This window comes from Clarias gariepinus, chromosome 12, assembly GCF_024256425.1.
Source record: "Clarias gariepinus isolate MV-2021 ecotype Netherlands chromosome 12, CGAR_prim_01v2, whole genome shotgun sequence".
Taxonomy (NCBI): Eukaryota; Metazoa; Chordata; class Actinopteri; order Siluriformes; family Clariidae; genus Clarias; species Clarias gariepinus.
The window spans coordinates 15,730,776-15,753,226 of NC_071111.1; the positions used below are offsets into that span (position 1 = coordinate 15,730,776).

Genomic DNA, 22,451 nt, shown 5'->3' on the forward strand with positions numbered 1-22,451 from the left:
ACACACACACACACACACACATGGAGGAAACACATTAAGCACAGGAAGAACATGCAAACTCCATGCACACAGTCTACTTACTTAAAAAATCATAAAAGAACGCAAACAAATATTTAAGAAACTGCATTCCAGTTTTACTAAAATTTAGGCCAAATTGCTGTAACTGATTAAACCATTAAATCTTGACAATCCTGAAGGAAATGTCTTGTCTGATTATACACCTGTGATGTGAAGCTCAGATACAATTAGGTTCTGAAGAAATACAATGATCAAGAGCAAAACCATCTTTGAGTAGATTAGCAAACACTAAATTAAGGTTTTAGATTTAGGCAGAACTTTAAATAGGCAGCTTCTGATTGAATGTCCTCCGAATTGGATGAATTGGAGCAATTTTGCAAAGAAGAATACTGTAAGTAAGTCATTCATTCAGATTGATGTGAACAACTGATCTCCAGTTATCAGAAACTGGAGATCTTACTTATTCACCTTTAGATAAAGGTGACAACTGGTTATTAAGTTTAGAGCGTTGATTACTTTTTCACATGGGTGATATAAAAAATTCTGCATAACCTTTCTACCTTTAATAAGTAAAATAATACATTTTAAAATGTATTAGCCTATGTTTTATATAATATTTTGCATAAGGATCTAAAACCATTTAGTGTGACAAAAATGTAAAACTATAGGAAATCTGGGGGGGGGGGGGGCAAATACATCCTGTGGACTGACAGGTAACATGCTTTGTAGCTGTTTCTGGCTGAACCTAAAGAAACACACCTCTTCCGTCAGTTTGAGTATAATTATTCCAGTCCAGGTTCAGGCACATTCCGTAACATGTTGGGACTGAAGAAAATGAGAGCGTGTGTGTGTGTGCGTGTGCGTGTGTGTGTGTGTGTGTGTGTGTGAGATTTGCTTACTCCGCCTACATCATACTGTGGCCCCTTGGAACAGGTATTATGTCAGAGACAATGTCTTTCCTGTCACCTTTCTCTCTCTTATGTCCCTGCCTAAACTGTCTCACTTCCTAATCAGTCATTCCTCTATGTGTCCCCAGTACAATACATTTTGCTGTCTCAGGGTTAATAAAGCAGACATCACTCTAAAGTGTGGAATTCCTTCACTGGCTTTGCTCCAGGCTGCAGTCCCTCCCCTTCTCTTCCAGCGAAACATTGCCTACTAAGTCGATTGTCCTGTCACATGGTTTCATTAGCTTACCCTGCTTGTCACTGTGCTGTCTCTTGTCTGTAAAAGTGAGGGGACTGTGGACGTGGCATTCCTGTGCATATGTGCATATGGCATGTGATAGCTCCTACACTGTGGTTATCGTCCCTCTGCAGAACAGCCTGTACAGCTCGGACGCTCTGCGATTTTTCCACTGGGTGAGGCTTTTATATGTAGGTCTGGGTGCACAGATGTAACTGTATTGTATTTGTGGGAAACTCTAGTTTAAAGTAAGGAAAATATGCTTATCTCCGCTATTTTTTTCTGTTTAATCAGTTGTCCTGTGACTTAACTTTTATCATCACAGAAACTGCCTTGTCTACTATGCATGATTTTACACCACATTCTATAACCATCCTTCTCAGCACATATATGTGACTGTTATCGGTGTGTCTCTAACAGCTGAAGAGACTGCATGCTCTGGAGAGAGAGAAGGACAGTCTGTGGATTGGACTGGAGGTCTTGGAACAGGCTCGATTTTGGTATCAATACCAGCTTGATCGAGTCAACCAGAGGCATGAAAGGATCGGGATGAGGAAACATGATGAAGAAGAAGTAAGTAAAGCCCCTGTCATCTGTCAGTGTGTAATCATAAGCTTTAAACTGGTCTACAGGGATGAAAATGTCGAAGAGTGATGTACTGTAGTGTGGTTTAATTAGGTACTGTGGGTTAAGGTTGTATTGCAGCACTCATTAGCGATTCCCAGTAAACACTGGCCAAAGTAAGGTTCACATTTTATTTGGCAGTGTAACGGGAGTGGATATCTGTGCAAGCTTAGTGACTGGTTACTTGAATTAAATTGGATTTAAGGAGCAGTTGTTAATGTTTCTTACTCAAAATTTCTTATTTGTACAAATAAGATGGAGATGCAGGCTATGTAACCCATCATTATAAATAATTGTTCAAGTATTGCATCAGCACAACTGCAGTACTGTGCCAAAGTCGTGAGTCCCCCCGCAATTTATTTATATTATATTAAATCAAATTAAATTATGTAGATTAAGTTAAAAAAATTGGAACAAGTGTTTTTCTATGACCGGTTTAAAAGTGTTTAAAGACAAAATGGTTGTTAATGTAACAACCTCAGCAGCAACCTCATTTCCCCTCTCGTCTTTTCCAACTACTCAGCTTTCAGCATCAACAGTATACAGTACTAATCACCAGTCTGATCAACTGTCATCATCTGCACCTGTTTCTCACTGATTCATAACTTAAGTTAGATGGTTTTTATGCTTGAATAAATCATAGATCACTGTGTGGCTTAACAAAGAAAAACATTCCTCTGAAACTGGTCAGGTACATGCACTGGGCTGAAAGTGAGAGCCAAAAACAAGTCCTTCAAGAAGCCTCGTGTCTAAAATACAAGGAAAATACAAGAAAGTCTGGCTCCTTGAAAGCAAAATATAAGGAAATGAGGGGTGACTCAAGACTTTTGCACAGTACTGTATATTTTATCGCAAATAAAATGGAAAAGTCAAGGCCAGACTACTTGTCTGTATTTATATGGGCATCCTGGCAGTCTTTATATAGACACTACTCCGACATCCGTTCACTCCTCCTCGCTTAATCTGTTCGGAAAGAAAAATCATGTAAGCACACCGCGGATCCAGCTACTTTTATAGGAAGGGAAAAAAGCCTGTCTCTAAATGACATTTATGCTTACAGCTGGGGTTTGATGCAGTTTGATGTATCTGAGACTGCCTATGACATATGTGTACGAATTTCCTGTAATTCTGAGTCAACACCCCTGACATTACAGGGTATTACAGAACCCTCATGATAACTCAAACCTGCTCATGAAAATTATAAAGTGTTATGCCAAGTATTTCAACAACTGGATTTTATTCTAAAAGCCGACCCAGATTGGATTCATGAAATAGTCCATAGCGGCAAAAAGTTTGATAAGGCCTTTTGTTATGTGTACTTGAGCTCTTATCTATTTGAGATAAGTCCTTTTCACTTGAAGGGCTAATTGTAATAGCTGGTCTGTTAACAGGATCATTACGTGTAATAATGTTCTATCAGTGCTAATGATACTCTGTGGTTGATTGTACAGGAGGGCTGGTCATGTGCATTACGCTCTGCTATGCAGCGTGTGAATGGAAGTCTGGGAAGTTTGCTGAACAATGCATATGTGTGTAGGGCAGTCCCTGATGAGAAAGAAGGCTCAGACTGGTTTCTGCGCTGGACCAATGCCACACTTACCCAGGTGAGAAAGGGTACGGCGGAGCATCAGGATCTGGGACAGAAATGTATTGCACTTGATTCATAGAGTCAAGAATGTAATTGCTGGCATACTTTTATTTATAATAATAATAATAATAATAATACACCACATGGGGTACACCTTGCATGGGATGCCAATCCATTACAGGGATCAAACATACTGTACACACACTCACATTCTCATTCACACACGATTGGGAACGGCAGGTAATCTGTATGGTTGTGGACTTTGGGAGGAAACCCACCAAGCACGGGGAGAACATGCAAACTCCATGCACACAGATCCAAAGAGGGAATCAAACCCGGACCATAGAGGTGCAAGGCAACAGTGCTAACCACTAAGCCACCATATTGCCACCCAGCATCTAAGAAACACCAAAACAGGAATAAAAGGCATAGTCAAAATAAGAGTTTGTGAGCATACACTCTAAAAAATAAAACTGTGCTGTACTCAATTTTTTTGGTGAAACATTTTTACACTTAAAAATATTGAGTAAATATAAAAAAATATAAAAATCATGTAAAATATACTTAATGAGTTGAGTACAAGTCAGTAAAAAAATTAAGTAGACCTGAATAACTATATTTAGTACAATGATGTACAAAATTATGTAAATGTAATGAAAATCAGAAGTTAATGCAAAGTAAAAATGAGTAAAATAATTAAGTAGATATAATTGAAATGGAAGGTAGAAGATACTGAAAATTATTCTATTATTTAACAAACGTGCTACATTTACTAAATATTTTAAGTGAATGAAAAACAATACACACATTACCATTTTAATTAAACATTTATTTGCGAAATTTGACAAGACATGAAGTCTAAACTCAACCTGGTTTACATGCAAATGACATGTAACAAAATCATAAACAGAGAGCTGGATTTATCTTATTAGTAAACAGTCTCAGAAACAATACTTCTGCTACAAGTATTATACAGTTAACATGTGGAAAGTAGACTTTTGTATTAGAATCTAATGAGTCACATTTTACATCTGAAAGATTGCACACCTTCACACTTCAGTTTCCTGCAAACTGTGGGATCCATACAAATGTGTGTGCAGACCTTCTCAAATCTTAAAGAAGCAATGACAGTCTAAATGAACACAGGACACAAAATATCCATGACCAACAGTACCATGCTTTACTCGATAATAATCGAAATTCCTTTTGATGATGCGACAAATGCACAGTTTACACCGCCATCCCATAATGCTGGCACCTAAAAAAGGAACAATAGTATACAAGTAAGTACAAGTGTGACTGTTAATATAAAGTCTACCAGACTGGTAAAATAGTACTTCTGTTTAAATACAAACTTTTTGGACTAATATACATCATCACACTGATCTACGAGTGGTGTTTAAGTCAAAGCCGGACTTGTGATGAAAATTCTCTAAATATAGAGAGAAATAAATGGGGTGTTCTGTTATTCTGCACAATCAATGGTCCAGCTTTGACTTGAACGTCCCTTGTACATATTTTTGTCCCTTGTATAAAAATGATAGTCATGCATAAATAAAGTTGGGTATCAACTATATCAATTTTTTACTTTGGTTAATGGAAAATCTAGTATACTCGAGTGGAAAACTTGTATAGTCTAGACTTATTATAGGTAAAGTGAAATATTTCAAGCCTTGTTTTAATTTCTATCTTTGATTCAATGGTTACAGATTTAATACTTCTGTAACATTTTAAAAAGTTGACATTTACCTCCTGTTTTATCTCCATTCAACTTCTCTTCATTAGTGGTGTTGGTGCTGTGAAAGAGATATAGAAAATATATAACATGTTTCACACAAACACAAAATCAATCAGTTTTAGTTCCTTTTACTTACATATCACAACATACATAACATTTCACTTCAATATTTTAATTTCATATTACTTTCCCCCAATTCTAATTCTGAAAGAAATGTTGTATTTTCACTAAATCTTTATATTTCATAGCTTTAGTTACTAGTACAGTACTTAGCACATTTATTTGATAACATCTGCCGCTGCGTGCTCAGTGTTTAATCATGTTAAAAATACTCATATACAGTAACGGATAAAACAGAACCCGGACACTGCACCTCATTTCTGCTGTTTAAACCAGATTTTTTCTGAGTTTCCTCCTTAAAGTGTCGGAGTGACAGAGCAGACTCGCGGTTCAGTGTGTGAGGTGTGTAATGGTACACACACGTTAATTATTTGAACATGTTAGTTTTATATCCTCTCCACAGTGGCGGTAGGCTGCGCAAAATCACCGCATTTGGCGGGAGAAATTCAAATATTGCGGCCCAACCGCGGCCGGTTACACCGAGAAACGCGGACATGCACGCGCTGCTACTCGGTGTTAAATCTCTCCTTTTACACCAGAGTTTAAGTGTCTGTATTAAACACGCTTCACTATGAACCCCAGGACTGGCCTGTTGCTAGCTATCGTTAGCTCTGGAGTTTGGCTGTGACAGGATTCAGAACAGTAACTCACACCCTATAAAGTTGTGTGTGCAGGCAGACAGAGTCATTATTACAGTAACTTGTGTTAGCTGTTTACTCACCAGGATTTGTAAGGAATGTTCCAGAATGTTCCAGGTGCTTCATGTCCATTCTCACATCCTCACAGCCTTCTTGTCTCTGATGTTACACCAGACTTCCCATGAGTACTTGCACAGGGCAATTTACTCAATTATTTAAGTTTTTGTTGTTAAACATAACGAATATTAAGTTGGAATAATTTATAATTGTAGTTCTTGAAACTAATCAGTACAATTACTCCATTAACAGATATTTTGATTTAAATGTATCAAAAAATATTAAGTGCATGTTAAAAATATAATTCAGTTAGTCAAATACTGATTTTTACTAGTGAAGTAAACTTAAATTATAGTGTAAATTTAAGACAAAATTAATAGTTGTTTTTTTAGCCATTTATTTTGATTTGTCTAACTCAAACAATCATGTATGTGACTTTTAGAGATTTTATTAAGGTAACATAACCTTTTTATAACTGTGAAATTTACAGGGCCACAGAATCATTTTTTAGAGTGTAATAGTCTGAGAAACACAAAAACAGAACGAAACCTTAAAACTATGAGAAAACCTCCTCCTATAGATTAGGACTGGGACTTAACGTGGGAATTTGCCTGAAACCTATCATGGATGCCTAAGCGGGGCTTTGCATGGACTTGAAGCATAAATTTAGCTAGGGCATGGAACAGGAAAGACGCTTCTTGCTCCTGTGAGAGGGAGAGTGTGACTGAGCTAGGGCTTGGGGGCACACAGTCATTAAAGCTTGGGTAAAAAGCAAGTATGACATCAGTGAAGCGTGGGTGCTCTGTAGGCGCACTCTTCTCAGAGCTGGGGTGCAGAGCAAGCCATCCAGTGGCACCAGCAGAGCGTCCTTGGCGCCAGACGGTGCAGCAGGGGTTGGCTGGGATTGTGCAGGGCAAGATTGTACAGAGCATGATATGATTCAGACAGGACAGGGCTTGATTTATACTTCGCATAAGAGGCTGTCTCATTGACATCTGCAGAAAAGGGGCTTGGTTTAGACTGGAACCTAACATGGTACACAGATCCTGCAATTCTTGGTGTTTAGTATAGTTGGCCTCTTGTGAGTGAGCAGTGTAAGGTTTAGCACATCCCACTACCTCAAAATAGCACCACACACATTTCTTTTTTACAGGAAACTCATAAATCTAAGAAACTCTAACAGAGATTCCAGACTGAATTAATGTTGGGCCGCTAGGCTTTGTGCTCACCACCTTGTTAGTCATGAAGAGCATGGAGAGCATGAATTGCACTCATTCTTTTCCCCTAGCTTAGGACCCACCAGGGTTCCTATGTTAACCTGAGGTTGTGGTATAAATCCATCCAGGGTAACTCAAGGCCATTATATGAAGCTTGCATTGGCCACTTCTCATTGTGCCAAACACAGGTTGCCCAGCCTGCTGTCATGCTTCTCCTCCTGGTCACCTCCTACATTCTGTTAAATAAAGTTGAAGATGTATTCACACACACACACACACAAACACAATAACACAAATCTCTGCTAAGGAAAATAAGCTGTTAGGATTAGTATTGGTATTAAACATAATAAAGCAGAAACCGGAAGATGTGAGTTTTGTGAACACCACGACAACAGGTTTAACATTTAAGCACAGAGGAAGCCCAGTACTGAACCTGTTAAACCAGAGAGCTTGAATAGTGTGACTACTCGCCTGTAAATGGACAGAATAAACACACACACACACACACGCACACACACGCACACACACACACGCACACACACGCACACACACACACACACACACACACACACACACACCAGGAAGTAAACAAGGATCAAAGGATACTGTCAAAATGAAAGGCACAGTCAAAATACGATTATAAAAAGAAAAACAGGTAAAACCATAGTCACTTTATTAAATCACTTTATTTTTGCTGTCAATACACATGAACCTATCAATTATACGTATGCACCGCAAAATACGAGAGGTGTTCAAGTCAAACTGGGACTTGTGATGAAATTTCTTGTTATTGAAGATGTAAAACCGACTGACACTTCTGAAAGACATCAAGCACAGTACTGTGATAAGACTCTCAGTTGCACCAAAACGTTTCAATGGTGCAAACATTTTAAAGGAGGCCGTGTACGTGAATGATGATCCTGGTCGTTGTGGCTCAGAGTCCATCGCCCTAATTTCTGCGAGTGGAACTCCTGATACTTGAAATATTTACGAGATACCTAGTCGCCATCTTGTGGAAGAGACGCATCTGTCTATGGGAACTGTACACACCAACAGTGCACACTAACACCACCTGCAAATTACAGGAACTTAGCGGCGAGTTACTGCCACATTCCTATACAGTCCTTCCTTGCACATCTGGCTTTGGCACACTGAGTAAACTTTTTACCTTGATGGTATTCAAGCGCTAGTGAGACGCTGGGATTTGTGCATTAATGTAGTAGGGGTTATATAGAGAAGTAGTAGTATGTTTTTCTCTCATTCTCTTTTTTATTCTGCACAATCAAAATCCTGAATTGACTTGAGCGTACCTTGTATTTTTAAATAATGTGAAGATTTACACAAAAAAAAATTATTCAATTCATTTTATTTCAATTTACCAAGAAGCTAGGGCATAACAAACTGAACAACATTCAGTTTCATAGCTCACTCATTACCTATTAATTAATTAATTAATTTTTAAAATCTATGTCTAAACATGATAGGCCATATATACATTATATTAGCTCACCTTATATTTAACAATTCAGTTACAAATAATGTATATATCACTGTTTAGAATGTCTTAACGGTTTCCGATGTTCTTTTAAATACAGGAGGTGAGTCAAAAGAATGACAGGATTTCCATGTTGGAGTTTGAGAAAGAGCTACTCATTCAACAACAAAAGAATGAAATAAACTTGTGAGCTCCGAAGAGACAATTGTACTCCGTCACTAACTATGTAAAATGTCCTTAAATGAGCCTTTGAATGTGTCTAAAGTCTATGGTCTTATTTAAGGTTACAGTTTGTAAATATTTGTAAAAAAATTGCACATAGGATGATAGCAATCATTTAATGTAATTTACATATTTTTTTTGTTACTTTATATAATCAGATGGTGTCTCTTTGCTAATGTGACTTTTTCAAATCAACTTTTTTTTTATGTCCAGGGGTAATGCATCCCCATCTAATTTGATTTCTCAGCTGATGTTTTTTTTTTTTTTTACTTAAACTGGAACATTATGTTTTTGCTTAATATTTTATACTTGACTTTACTGTAATAACTCACAGCTGGGTCTTTGTAACCTGAGATTAAAATGGATTAAAAAAAGTGAAAAATTAACTGAGGTCAAGTGCTTTAAAAATAAAAAAATCACACACACACACACACACACACACACACTCTCACACACACACACACACACACACACTCTCACACACACACACACACACACACACACACACACACACACACACACACACACACACACACGTGCGACCATTCTCAGTTGTGAGTTGTGATGTGGTTGTATTTATTGTTCCTGAAAACAAAAGACCTTTATAAGATATGAGATATGAGACACTTCTGGCTTCATTAATCCATAAAAATTATGACAGTCATTAAAACATCCCACACCATTACATAAACATTCCTCACTGTTTTATTCCTTATGACAATAAGGGAGAGAGTGAGAGTATGTGCATGATATTTGCATTCTCATGAGATTCTGCAATACATCAACTGATGTATAATATAACCCAAGGATGCCAGATTATACTGACACCTTTCACCTAGGTGCTAGAACCTGCCCTCTGATTAGAACATTTTTTTTTAAATACTGTGGTTGGAAAAAAAGGACTTTGTGGCAACATGGCTGAGTTTAATTAATTTTAAAACTTTGAAACTCAGATCACAAGTGCTTCCTCATGAATATGCTTTTCTGCACACACACACACACACACACACACAGTCCAGATGCTTTGGTTCTGTTGAGTTTACAAGTGAGCTGAAAGATGCAGAGTCAATAAGGGTGAGCCAGAAGCTCAGCAGAAACCTCACAAGCCTGCAGAGGGTCTGTGCATTTAAAATGTATTCATCTTATTTTGCAAAACTCACTGACAGCATAAACTGATGTAAGGCGTGCTACCGACACAGTTATCCTTATAACTTTACCTCATTTTTGGTCACTACTGAAGGATTACCCCTTTCACCACTCCCCCCCCCCACACACACACCTCCTCTAGCTTTTTAGGTAGTGTCTAAAAGAAAAACATTTGGAACACAGCAGGCTTTGTGCTTTTTAAGTTAAGCCTTCATTTGTCACATATACTGTACATTACAGCACAGTGAAATTCTTTCTTTGCATTTCCCAGCGTAACTGTGGTCAGAGCACAGGGTCAGCCATGACACAGTGCCCTGGAGCAGACAGGGCTAAGGGCCTTGCTCACGGGCCCAACAGTGGCAACCTGGTGGAGCTGAGGATCACACCGCCAACCTTCTGATCAGTAACTCAGTGCCCTCTGAGCCACCACTGCCCCTTCAAGGAAGACCATTTATACAAGCTCAAATTTCAACAGTATAGTAAAGAGATCAAAATTTTTCTTGCATGCACATGACACATTTTCCACTCCAAGATGATAAAAAGCAGCCAAACAGATAAATATTCTGTACTGTATATGTCAAATGCCATAGCTTTTGAACAGAGCTTCACACAAGAGGGCAGCAAAGTACACAAAGAAAAAGCAGCAACCCAGCACAGTTAATATAACAGTATATATAAGGTCTGTCTGGAAAGTATCCAGCCATGCAATGCCTGGATTACATGTAATAAACTTCTAATTACGCTCCTTGTTCTCGCACTGTCAGTCACCGCTCATTGTTGGTTGCAGCCCAGACACTCAACAAGTGCAGCACAAAAAATATATATTCACATTCATATATATATATACACACACACAAACACACATTTTCAAAATTTTCAGGTGTTTTGCTTGTTCTCTTAAGAATATATATATTTTTTGTGCTGCACTTGTTGCATCGTTCCCAAAAACCTTCTGAATCATCTGAATAGTTGCTGTGAAGGAATGTTCAAGGCCAAATGTTATGCAGAATCATTGCCACGCGGTATGCATGCTCATTCTATAGTGTAGTACACTAGTACAGTAAAGTTATCACTGTTCACTCATGCACATTCCAGTCCACACTCCTTGGCTGCCAGGTTGCACTGATGTCATGCAAACTGTTTTCGGTATGTTAACAATGGCTGGATTTTTCCAGACAGACCTCACCATGAAGTTCATATTTTCCAGCTCTGTTTTGTAGCATGTACATCCAACTTTGCCGCAGTACCACACACATGAAAAAGTCACCATTGTCATCACTTACAATTACAGATCTTTGTTATAATTGTCATGTGCTAAGTTATTTTTTTATGTACAGTTTGCTATTAAGGTGGCACAGTGGTGTAGTGCGTGTAGTGTAGTGTAGCACTGTCACCTTGCACCTCCCGGGTCCGGGTTTGATTCCCGGCCAGACTCGAGTCCTGTCTCTGTGTGCATGGAGTTTGCATGTTCTCCCTGTGCTCGGTTGGTTTCCTCTGCCTAAAGACCTGAAGATTAGGCTAATAAGTGTTCCCAAATTGCCCATAGTATGTATGTTTTTGTCCTGTGATGGATTGGCGATGGATATATACCTGTCCAGGGTATACCTTGCCTTGTGTCTCCTGGGATAGGCTCCAGGCCACAGCGACCACTGAATACAGGATTAAGCTGTATAGACGGCTAGTAAGTTTACTGTTAATGAAATTAATTATATTTATTGCAAAAACACTGCCAATACAAATCACACACTAATATTCAATTGGACTGCCTTTTGGTTTGAATACGGCACCATGGCATCGTTTTAATAAGCTTGTGCAATGTCACAACATTCATTTCAATCCAATTCGAGTTTGGTATTGATGATGGAAGAGTCGGATTGCTAAGTCTTCTCCAGCACATCCTAAAGATTTTCAGTGGGGATAAGGTCTGGACTTTGTGGTGTCTCATGCTCCTGGTAAACCACTCTGTCACAATTTGAGCCTGATGAATCCTGGCATCGGCATCCTGAAATATGCTTGTGCCATCAGAGAAGAAAAAAAAATCTGTTGATGTTCATTCAGTATATACAGCTGACCTCATTTCTTGGGAACACTGTGGAACCTAGACCTGATCAAATGAAGCAACCTTAGATAATAGCACTGCCACATATCACTTCATCTGTCTCTATTCTTACTCTGATGCGCCCATCACCCTGGAACACAGTAAATCTGAACTTATCAGACCACATGACTTGTTTGCAATGCTCTATAGTCCATTCTTTATACTTTATAGCAAATTAAAGCATTTTTTTTTTTTTTACTAATTAGCCCTACTGTTACGGAGGTTTTCTTAAGGCTACATAGCAGTTTAGTCCCAATCTTCTTATAATATCAAGTGTGTGGAAATGTTCTTCCTTTTACTGTTCAACATATCTGTGAGTATAATGTTGTTTTTTTAATGATTTAGGTAAAAAAGTTTAGGTAAATTTAAGTAAATTTCCTTGAAGATAATGGTTCACCAAAGATGCTGTCTGGAACATATCTTCAAAGATTTAAATAATAATATGTTTTACAGTTCCTAACCCAATTTAATAGTTTCAGCAAAGTTGTTTTCTTTGATTGATGCAGGCCAATAATTTGACCCTTCTGAACCAGAATAACATCTTTATCACAACCACAGGATATTCAATTCAATTCAATTCTATTTTATTTGTATAGCTCCTTTAACAATTGACACTGTCACAAAGCAGCTTTACACAATCAAAAAGAACTAATTAAGTTTGAATGAAATGTGAATGTGTATGAATCAAAATGATAAGATTGTGGCAAGGAAAAACTCCCTGAGATGGTAATAGGAAGAAACCTTGAGAGGAACCAGACTCAAAATGGGAACCCATCCTCATTTGGGTGAAACGGATAGCAGGGATTGGACTGCCTCATACTGTGTGGGACTGAAAGTTCAGTATAACAGGGTAAAATTGAGTCCAGTTCGTTATTGGAGGCTCAGGTAGACTGTGGGAAACTTCAGTCCTGAACTATCGAGCGACTGAACTCACAAGTCCTCAGAGAACATCTGTCAGCATCAGCCGAGGACATGACTGTCTTTGTGGAAAAGTGGAACCGTCCCCAGTCACCACACGCATCCCAGGGAGACCACGCGGGGCATCCATGCGACGAGATCTCCAACCAGAAGCAGGACACCAGGACGAGTTAGACAGCTCCAGGGGGCAGAGGGGGTCTGGATCACTGGCAGCTCAGGAGCGACATGTATAGCTTGACAGAGAGACAGGTGGAGGGCAAGAGAGAAAGAGGAGAGAGAGAGGAGAAGAGAGAGAAGAGGAGAAGGTAGAAGAGAAGGAGGGATGGCAGTTAGGTATGGTCACAGTCACACAACGTATAAGATGAATGTATATTTAGTGCAGAGTGCAAGCAGAGACTCCGGCAGGACTAACTATAACAGCATAACTAAAAGGGAGAGCCGGAAGGAAACACAGACATGAGGACTACCTAAGATATAAAGTAACCAATCACGGCACCGTCAACAAACCTGAGTGATCAATGAGAGTGAGGAAGACAGCATCTAAACATACCAGTTCACCGTAATACTCTACGTCCCACCAGATCTGCTCCTTTACCTAAGAAGCAAATCTATTTACAAAAATGCTTGGCTAAATACATATGTTTTTAGCCTATACTTAAACACTGAGACTGTGTCTGAGTCCTGAACATTAATTGAAAGGCTATTCCATAACTTTGGGGCTTTGTAAGAAAAAGCTCTGCCTCCAGAGAAAAAGCTCTGCCCCCATATGTCTTCTGAAATTATTGTTCAAGAAATGGGAAGTTACTCAGTGGATCAGTTAGGCTTAAATAACTTCTTGCCAGCTGAACCAGATTAATCACTGCAGTCATTATCCAATAGAAGGCTCTTAACTATTTGCTTGGTTAAATCCATGTGTTGACGTTTTTTTTTTCTTTGGCCGGGCAGCGTATGATTTTAGTGTCTGTCACATTTTCTTGTTTTATTTATACTCCCACCTGTGCACACACAGCTGCCATCTGAAAAAACCTTTAACAGCAAACAGTATAAGTGGGTGAAATATTATTCATTTAAATATATTTTAGAAAAAAACCATACATATACTCACCATCCAATTTATTAGGAGGATAAAATCATCCAGTCATACGACAGCAATGCTGTGCATAAAATCAAGCAGATACAGGTCAAGAGCCCCAGACATCAGAATGTGGAAAAATTGCTCTCAGTTACTTTGACCATTGCCATGGTTGTTTGTGCCAGGCAGGCTGGTTTGAGCATTTTAGAAACTGCTGATGTCTATGTACAATAATCTCTAGAGCAGCAGCTCTGTGGGTGGAAGCACCTTGTTGATTTGAGAGGTCAGAGTAGGAGAGCCTGTCTATTTAAAACTGAAAAGGAAAATTGTTTTTTTCCCCGTTTTTTTATATTTCATCAGACAGCTTCTCCACAGTCCACCACGGACATAAGAAGAAATAAGGTTTTATAATAGAAATGTGTGCGGCCCATTCTAAGATTTGAATCTATGGCAGAACTGCTTCGGGTTCCTGTGTGTAACTCATGTCTCATTTGTGTTTGCTGATGAAGAAAATCCTGTCACCACATGTTATGGTTCCTACCCTGGTGGTCCCCCATTGATCTCGGTGCAGTTGATAAGGACTATCTTCACATCTTACACACACACACAGTCTTCTCTCCATCAAAAGCATAAACACACTTGCAAAGGTGTGCTGAGACTAAACACAACTGCGCTATGAGCAGAGCATGTGGCTACAAGTTGCAGAAACAGGTCCATTTTGCCATGCACAGGCTCTGCGGTGATACATAAGATGAACGCTGAACGCTGATATGACAGTTATGGGATGTATATACGCATACATTCGGGTCCATTTGGACATTGATGGAATTTTCATACTTTTTGCTTCTGTACACCACCACAATGGATTTAAAATTATGTGATCAATCGTGATTAAAGGGTAAATAACTAACAAACAGTTTGCTCCTGGCCATCAAACTGCTGATCAGTTAATTGTGTAATTACTTTTGAGCCTGTTCGAAAAGGAGTGGCTGTAAAAATGGCTGTAATTTCGAAATAGCTAAATGTAAACTCATTGACAGAAGATCTAGACTTCAATCAAATATTGACTCTTTCTTTTTTTAAATCCATTGTGGTGGTGGACACATACAGTAGGTATAATCTACTGGGAGGATGTGGGGTTGTAACCTGCCAAATATCATATCATAATATAATTATAATATAATTATAATTACATATATAATATAATTACTTACTGTTATTAAACATGATAAAGTGGTTGGCTTCCTTGATTTGATGTAATTGACCATCCAACCCTAAGTGAGATTTGTATGTGTCCAACCCGTCCCCTGGAAGCAGCAGTAACTGCAAGTGTGAGCAACAACAAGCACATAATAACCGAAAGAGTAAAAGATCAATAAACATTTTTAAATTAAGATGGAAAAAAACCCCAAAGTGATAAATTACAGATTTGTGTTGTTATACAGAGTGAATGACTATGCTCTTCGACTGCACTAATGCACTAAAACTAATGTGAAACAGGCTACTAAAAAAATTAGAAATAAAAAAATACTAAAATAATAATAAAATGTAAAAAACTTGGAGCTTGGGGTGGGGGATGAAGGGATGGTGGCTGGCATGCCTGGGGACACCCCTTTATGGGTGGAGATCTCAACCCCAACTTTGAGACCAAAGTTACAACCTTTGGGGGGAGAGAAAAAAGTGTTGTACGTATATTATATGCTTTAAAAGGGGTTTCCCCTTTCAGTGTAAACATACACCTATAAGAATTAATGTTGAAATAGGAATTACAACTGAAAGCTTAATTTGCTCTTCTCTGTCACTATGAAGGTTGCATGACTCCAGGGTCTGGGTCGATTCCTGCATGGAGTTTGCATGTTCACATTATGTGCTTGGTGGGTTTCCTCCAGGTACTCCAGTTTTCTCATACAGTTCAAAAGACATGCAGGTTGGTCTAATTAGTGGTCTAATTGGTGTTCCTAATCTAGTAGTGTGTGAATGAGCATGTGAGTGTGTGTGTGTGTGTGTGTGTGTGTGTGTGTGTGTGTGTGTGTGTGTGTGTGTGTGTGTCCTGCGATGGATTTGCACCCCATCATGGGGTAGGTTCCAGGCCCCCTGCAACCCTGTACAGGACAAAGGGATATACTGTAAATGATGAGTGAGTGAGTATCAGTATAAAGCCTTTGTCCGCTGTATTGATTCTAAGGGAGTTTAGGTTATATGACTTGTATCTTATAACTGTACCTTTTAGTTTTACAGCAGTTACCGAATTATTCAATACTGGTTAAAAAAAAATCCGGCTAAATGATTTAATTTAAGGCAAATTATTGAACAATAAACCATCAGAATAAACATGAACATTATTTTATCCACAATAAGACATGGAAAATTTGTTTGAGAGGCAGTATTTTCTTATTTTTCTTTTCACATGGAAAAATCACAAATATTTCACATTATAGCAATATGTGAAAAACATGTACAAATGAATTTGAACATGTTATTCCCTGAAATTGTCTATGCGTCATATAAAACTATAAATGAAATCATGTATAAATAAAATCTCAAATGAAATTAAACAAATCACATGCAAAACATGTGTAAATTCTACATATCAAAAATATAAATAGGAAAAGCTATATTGTCTAAAACCCAATTTTTTATTTGTGATGAGTAAATTGTTATTATTGATATGGAAATTAGTTTGAGTGTTTAATGAGGCTTTTACACAAAACTCTAAAGTACAGAACTATACCCCAATGCAAATGTATTAATTGCTCTGCTTTGGTGTGAGCTTATCATTTATTGATAGCCTGCAGACAATTGCATATTTGATTATGACACCGTGTTTGCAAATAAGATACATTATTCTTTCTTGTAATCTTATATGGATGATGTCAATTACATGATTTAATTTAATGACACAAAGCATTATTAATTTTTCATTTATCTTTTCAGCCTTTGTTATCGATTCCAGGGATGTATGCAATATAATCACTTCTGGCTCCCTAACTGTTTAACAGGAGAAGTGTTCCTTTTATGAATGTACTTACATTGCTGTTTTCAGCATGACTAAACTTTCCAAAATAAGACTCAGACGACAACAGATGCTGATTAATACTTGTTGATGTCTTTTTGTATTTGCAGTTATCGTGTGCCTCGATTGCCTTATGAAGCAAAAAGAAACCACAGGTCTCCTACTGAGGAATTCAGAAGGCTTTTTTGGCTGATAAAGATCTTGTTCTGAGGCATATTGCCACCCTAATGCATACTTTAATGTGCGTAAGTCCCAGCAGGCCTGCCGCTGAACCGTCAAGGCCAGAGTACCAGCAACACCATTAATTACTGCCTCTTATTCACAAGGATGCAGTAAACAGCTTTTGTTGGATCTGTCACACTTCTGTGAGAGTTAAGATCATTCTTCCGTCCCGCGATGGTTCGCTGACAGTGAACTCTGCTGGTGTAATTGCCCGCCCTCCCATAATTCCCAGTCAACTTGGGCGTTTAGTGAATTGGACGATAGATTTGCAATAGGAAATGCAAACCACATCCATGCAGGTCTGCTAAAGCATGACAGATAAACAGGTAGTGGATTTCAGGAGGGGTGGGGGTGCATTTTTGTGGCTTGCATTTGTTTTCCCCACTTCCTCTGCAAAGAATGGATGGTTGCTTAATAATAAGTACACCAACAGCTAATACTCAGCTTCATAGATGTTGAAAAGTAAAAATGTTCCAAAATGTTATTTTGATATTAAAGATTGCACCTCAGTGTGGGGGTTTTAAATATTTAGATTTTTTTGTTGATAGACTTCTTCTATTAAAATACATTATTTTTTACAATATTACATAACTATACTTACACCAACATTTAAAAAGATATTTTATACTAATACTAATAACCTGGGACAAGAAATAAATCAGTTAGAAAGATGTTTTGAATCAATTGGGGTATCAATTACGTAACATTGCATAACAAAAGTAACAATGTTAATTAAATAATGAAATTTAATCTATATTTATTTTATCTACAATGATTTAATCACATCAGGAGCACCGTCTTAATACACAATAACAATTCACCATATCATATTGGAAAAGTCAGTAATGGCTATAATTATTAGTACACATGGAAGAACACCATGCACTGCAATCCTTTGCTAAATTATGCTTGACGTGATGATTTTTCCCTTTTTGTCCTCCACACTTATCCTCTTGAACTTCAGGGTTAACTGCTGTAAATTATTAAGTATAGCTACACTGAAATGAGTAAGCAGGGAAATGCACAAAAGACTTTATAATTTCAGAGGTTTCAATTAATATTGTGCACCGGATGATGCAGAGCTACCTTTGTATTGTAGCTTATAAGTATGTAGTATGATGAGCAAATCTGTCTTCTTCTCATATTAAGTCATATGCCAGAAAGAACCTCATTAATTTAAGCATCTCAGTAAACTGCAGTGCAAGGTTGCACAGTAGGAGTATTAAAATGCAAAAATCATAGCCCTAAGTTAATAGAAATATGAGATGAAAGTGTGACATACACCGGTCATTAAAACATTAATACTGTCATGGCTGTTTCTCACTTTGAAGTATAACGAATATGATGTTCATCACATCAGAGGAGCTTAACAGGGATTAGGTGCATCCGATAACCTTACACAGCTTATGTAATGCAAGACTCATGTTCAAGTCATGATGAAATTTTTAACAGCAAAGTCATGTTTTACATTATCATTGTTATCACTGCTTCTCAGAAATGATAGTCTTCGGATAGAATACTATCAGAACCTTGGTGTTTCAGCATCTTTGCACCACGGTACAGGAGATGCTCATTTGCATAAATGCATGTGAAGCCCAATATTGTGAGTCTTGTTTTGTTAGATTCACTGTTAGGTTTCGGTGCTAGGAATGTTTTGTGTGTTTGTCTATGACAGTACGTGTGATACCTGACTATTTTATATTCATGGGGTTTTTCATCCAGCAAAAGTCCTTCGAGTTTACAGTAGTTATCCCTTGTTGCAATTCTTTTTTTTTGTAATGATAGTTTGCTCCACAGCGATTCTAGAACAATAGCATTAAGAAAACATCCTGACAAGCTAAAAAAGCATAGCTGGTAAAGGAAATAAAAATGATTTATGAAAAAAGCTGACTTAAGTGAGAATTTCTGTGAGCGTGTTTTCCAGTTTAGTGAATAAGCCTGACCTTGTGCGTTTTCAGTTTCTTTTGCTATTGTTCACATGATTTATCAAATTATAAGCATTGTCCTTAATATTGAGTTCTGAAATGGCAGCAGAGCAACAACACCAAAAACAACCACAAATACCTTCAGAGTTCACAATTTATAAGACCTTAATAATTAATATTTCAGCCTTTAGCTTTTAAGGAAGCTTTTGACACTTTAAGGCTTGTGTGTGTTCTTGATTGGAATATACATTAATATGCAAAAAAAAAAAGGGGAATAAAAAAAATAATAACTTATATAAGTTTAACTCTGATTCAAATCATTTTGCACATAGTTTAATACATTTTCGGAACTTTAAATGTACTACATTTAAAAAAAAATCATCCACATCCACAAAATGCATATTAGTTCAGTTTGATCCTTTTCTTTGCTATTTTCCCGAAAACTCACATGAAACTAATGCAAAAACAATGTGCTTGTTATATTACAAAAAAAAAAAAATTATTCTACATTGGATTTTAATGTTATTCTAATTTCACTGACTTTTCTTGCAACTGGATAGCAACATAGTCTAAAATTATGAAACAAAATATATTTAAGATTACCAGCAAAATATATCATAAGAACAATCTCTCTCCATAGATTTTATTTTTGTGTAGTAACAAAAACAAAAAACAAAACAATAGTCCATCACTATAGACTGTATATGGGCCATGCTGCTGTTTGTGCTCTCTATATGATGGAGTCTTTTCAGCAGCTGCAGTCTGTTCAGTAGCATGGTTCCCCATTGTCACTCAAGCTGTGTTTAGACTCTCCATCACTGTTACACTCAGTGAGCTGCCTTATAGCTTCAGTTCCTCTCTCGCTCCTGGGTGACAACTCCATCATGGCATCTGGCAGCCGGAGCTCCAGGAGATTCTGCAGATGTTTGATGTAGCTGATGGCTGCACGTAATGTTTCCACCTTACTCAGTCTTTTATCCTCAAACTCCTGAGGCAGGTGCTCTCTGAGTCGTGCATAGCCCTCATTCACACAACGGACCCTTTGCCTTTCACGCTCGTTGCGTTTACGGATAAACGCTGGTTCAAAGGAAAAGTCGTACGTGGTCAGGTGTTTGGGGAAGTGCAAGTAGGAGAAGCGCCCACTGTACTTGTGACTGTAGACCGGCTCTAAGTAAGTCTGCTCAAAGTGGAGGCTAAGTGCATCTCTAAATGGTGAGCGCTGGTGCTCCGTGCACAGGCCAAAAGTTAAAGGCCGCATGTATGACCCTCGCTCTGGAAACTCTTGCAAATGGTCAGCAGCCATTAGTCTGCTAGGAGAAAAATTATGCCTTCTGAAATTGACAAATTTTACAGAAAAGTGAATTAAATCACAAACTCGAAGAACAAAAAGAGATTCTCTTACTTTGCAAAAAACTGCTATCCAATTCTTCCAGTTGTAATTCATAGATACTTGATCTCCAGCCTTCTGAATGTCCAAAGCAATGAGTTGTTCTGTCTTTGTGAATTTCACATGAATAGACACTATGTAGCAGTGGGTGTGGTCTTAAAAAATAAGCACTTTCTTTATGATGTAACCTGCTCACGTCTACGTGCAGATGATATGATAAGTTGATAACTGATACCTGCACTACGGTGGGAGGAGACCACATCGTTTCTTACATAGTTTTACATATGAAAGAGGCAGATCTTCTCCTGAAACGTCACAATGCATGCATGTTTTGAGTCAAGTGCAAAAAAATGAAACAAATCTAATGCATTAAAAAAATCTGTGCATTTGTTTTTCAGAGAAACCACATTGTGCACTGTGTGGATAAGTAACCATTTGACTACCTGATTTTGTTGCAAACTGGTGAACAAGGTAGATGAGGGCGTTCCAGGTCAGTAAGTATTTACACATGTTGCATATCTCACTACCACATTAAGACTTATAACTTAAATTATGTTCTGTATCTCCATATTCCCTTTTTTTTTTTTTTTGGAGAATTTGTTGCCAAAGAGCTTTAAACTCTTGTAAAATTAAAACCCAAGAAACACAGTGCCCTCTGTTGGCAAAGAGAGATTTCTACTGTACATCAGTGGTTACACTCTTCATATGCTGTATGACACCTTTGATATAATGTCTGTAATTTACAAGCAACGTTTCATTGCAAAAAATCTAATGAAAAAAAATCTAATCAAAATCTGTTGTCTTGTTTGAACTTAATGGAAAAAAACAAACAAACAAATTTACAATAAATAAATAAATTAATAAAACACACTACCACCAACAAAAACCGAAGTAAAAACTGAAAATGATCACACACATGCAAAAATGGGTCCGTTGTACAAGCACCTACAAAAACTGCAGGAAGACTCACTAGAGATACACACTACTGGGAATACATGCAAGATGGGCTGGGACTAGATGGGCATCATGCATGCACACATTAACTCTTAGGGAACTTTTAGAAAACTCAATCTTTACAATGGTATGTTTATTGGAAACCCTCAAACCTGAAGAGAATGCACACTGTGACATGCTGAATTGCACAGTTGATGAATTTTATATAAGGTTGGTTATATAATGAAACAAAACTAGGTAAATTCCAGGCTTACCAAATTGGTAAAAACACATAAGAAAAAATACTGCAGCTGGACAATTATTTCTACCTCAAAACTAGAAATATTAGATTGAATATGACTTCCAGTATCACAGGCGATTTATCTCAAGCACCACACAATTTAATCTTAGCACCACTAAAGACAATGATAATGCACCATTGTTTTCAAATCTCAGGTAACAACCTACGATTACTGTTCAATCTGCGACCAGCAATGTCCAGTTTTCTTGATGGCACAATGTTATAGTAGGTGGTAGCATAGCGTACATAACATTAGTAATGGCATTTTAACTTGATGTTAATTAAAAGTATATAAAAATAGATAGAAATAATAAAATAATATTAATAATCAATAATTACTAGTAATAGCAAGTTGTTATGAGTTAGACACTATACAAAGCATGTTACTTTCTCATTAGAAGGGAGAGATGTGGTTAATTAGTAATCTTAAAGTTACGTCATTAGTCAGAACATTAAATGTAGCATATTTAAGCCCTAAAATGCTCATATATCTAGCTTTATATAGCTTTATATATATATCTTTTCTTTATCTAT

General features: G+C 37.6%; 2 protein-coding genes and 1 long non-coding RNA gene across 4 annotated transcripts; 1 reads left to right on the forward strand and 2 right to left on the reverse strand.

Annotated features, from left to right (window-relative positions):
• The first annotated feature begins 1,175 nt into the window (after window positions 1–1,175).
• sapcd1 (suppressor APC domain containing 1) lies at window positions 1,176–9,260 on the forward strand. Its single transcript, XM_053508880.1, has 4 exons — window positions 1,176–1,379; window positions 1,624–1,776; window positions 3,279–3,431; window positions 8,781–9,260. The coding sequence occupies exons 1-4, from the start codon at window positions 1,293–1,295 to the stop codon at window positions 8,868–8,870; spliced, it is 483 nt and encodes a 160-aa protein (XP_053364855.1). The 5' UTR covers window positions 1,176–1,292; the 3' UTR covers window positions 8,871–9,260.
• Window positions 4,604–6,080, reverse strand: LOC128534450 (uncharacterized). The gene is made up of 3 exons (XR_008361469.1): window positions 5,995–6,080; window positions 5,165–5,211; window positions 4,604–4,673 (listed from the first exon to the last, which is right to left on the reverse strand). It is a non-coding gene; the product is annotated as an uncharacterized LOC128534450 (long non-coding RNA).
• Window positions 9,261–19,647: 10,387 nt separating the features above from the next.
• On the reverse strand, window positions 19,648–20,745 carry LOC128534647 (achaete-scute homolog 4). Of its 2 annotated transcripts, none has more exons than XM_053509102.1 (2): window positions 20,699–20,745; window positions 19,648–20,603 (listed from the first exon to the last, which is right to left on the reverse strand). In XM_053509102.1, exon 2 carries the CDS (start codon window positions 20,597–20,599, stop codon window positions 20,063–20,065), a length of 537 nt encoding a protein of 178 aa, XP_053365077.1. In that variant the 5' UTR covers window positions 20,600–20,603; window positions 20,699–20,745; the 3' UTR covers window positions 19,648–20,062. The 2 variants fall into 2 exon arrangements, with proteins under 2 accessions (XP_053365077.1, XP_053365078.1); XM_053509103.1 differs by having other exon boundaries at window positions 19,648–20,606.
• Between the last annotated feature and the right edge of the window lie 1,706 nt (window positions 20,746–22,451).

Excerpts from the sequence above, each read along its gene's own strand:
- sapcd1 (XM_053508880.1), top strand. The coding sequence starts at position 1,293 with ATGGCATGTGATAGCTCCTACACTGTGGTTATCGTCCCTCTGCAGAAC. Across the intron at positions 1,777-3,278 it reads GGAAACATGATGAAGAAGAA|GAGGGCTGGTCATGTGCATT; the intron begins GTAAGTAAAGCC and ends TTGATTGTACAG. Across the intron at positions 3,432-8,780 it reads CCAATGCCACACTTACCCAG|GAGGTGAGTCAAAAGAATGA; the intron begins GTGAGAAAGGGT and ends TTTTAAATACAG.
- LOC128534647 (XM_053509102.1), bottom strand. The coding sequence starts at position 20,599 with ATGGCTGCTGACCATTTGCAAGAGTTTCCAGAGCGAGGGTCATACATG.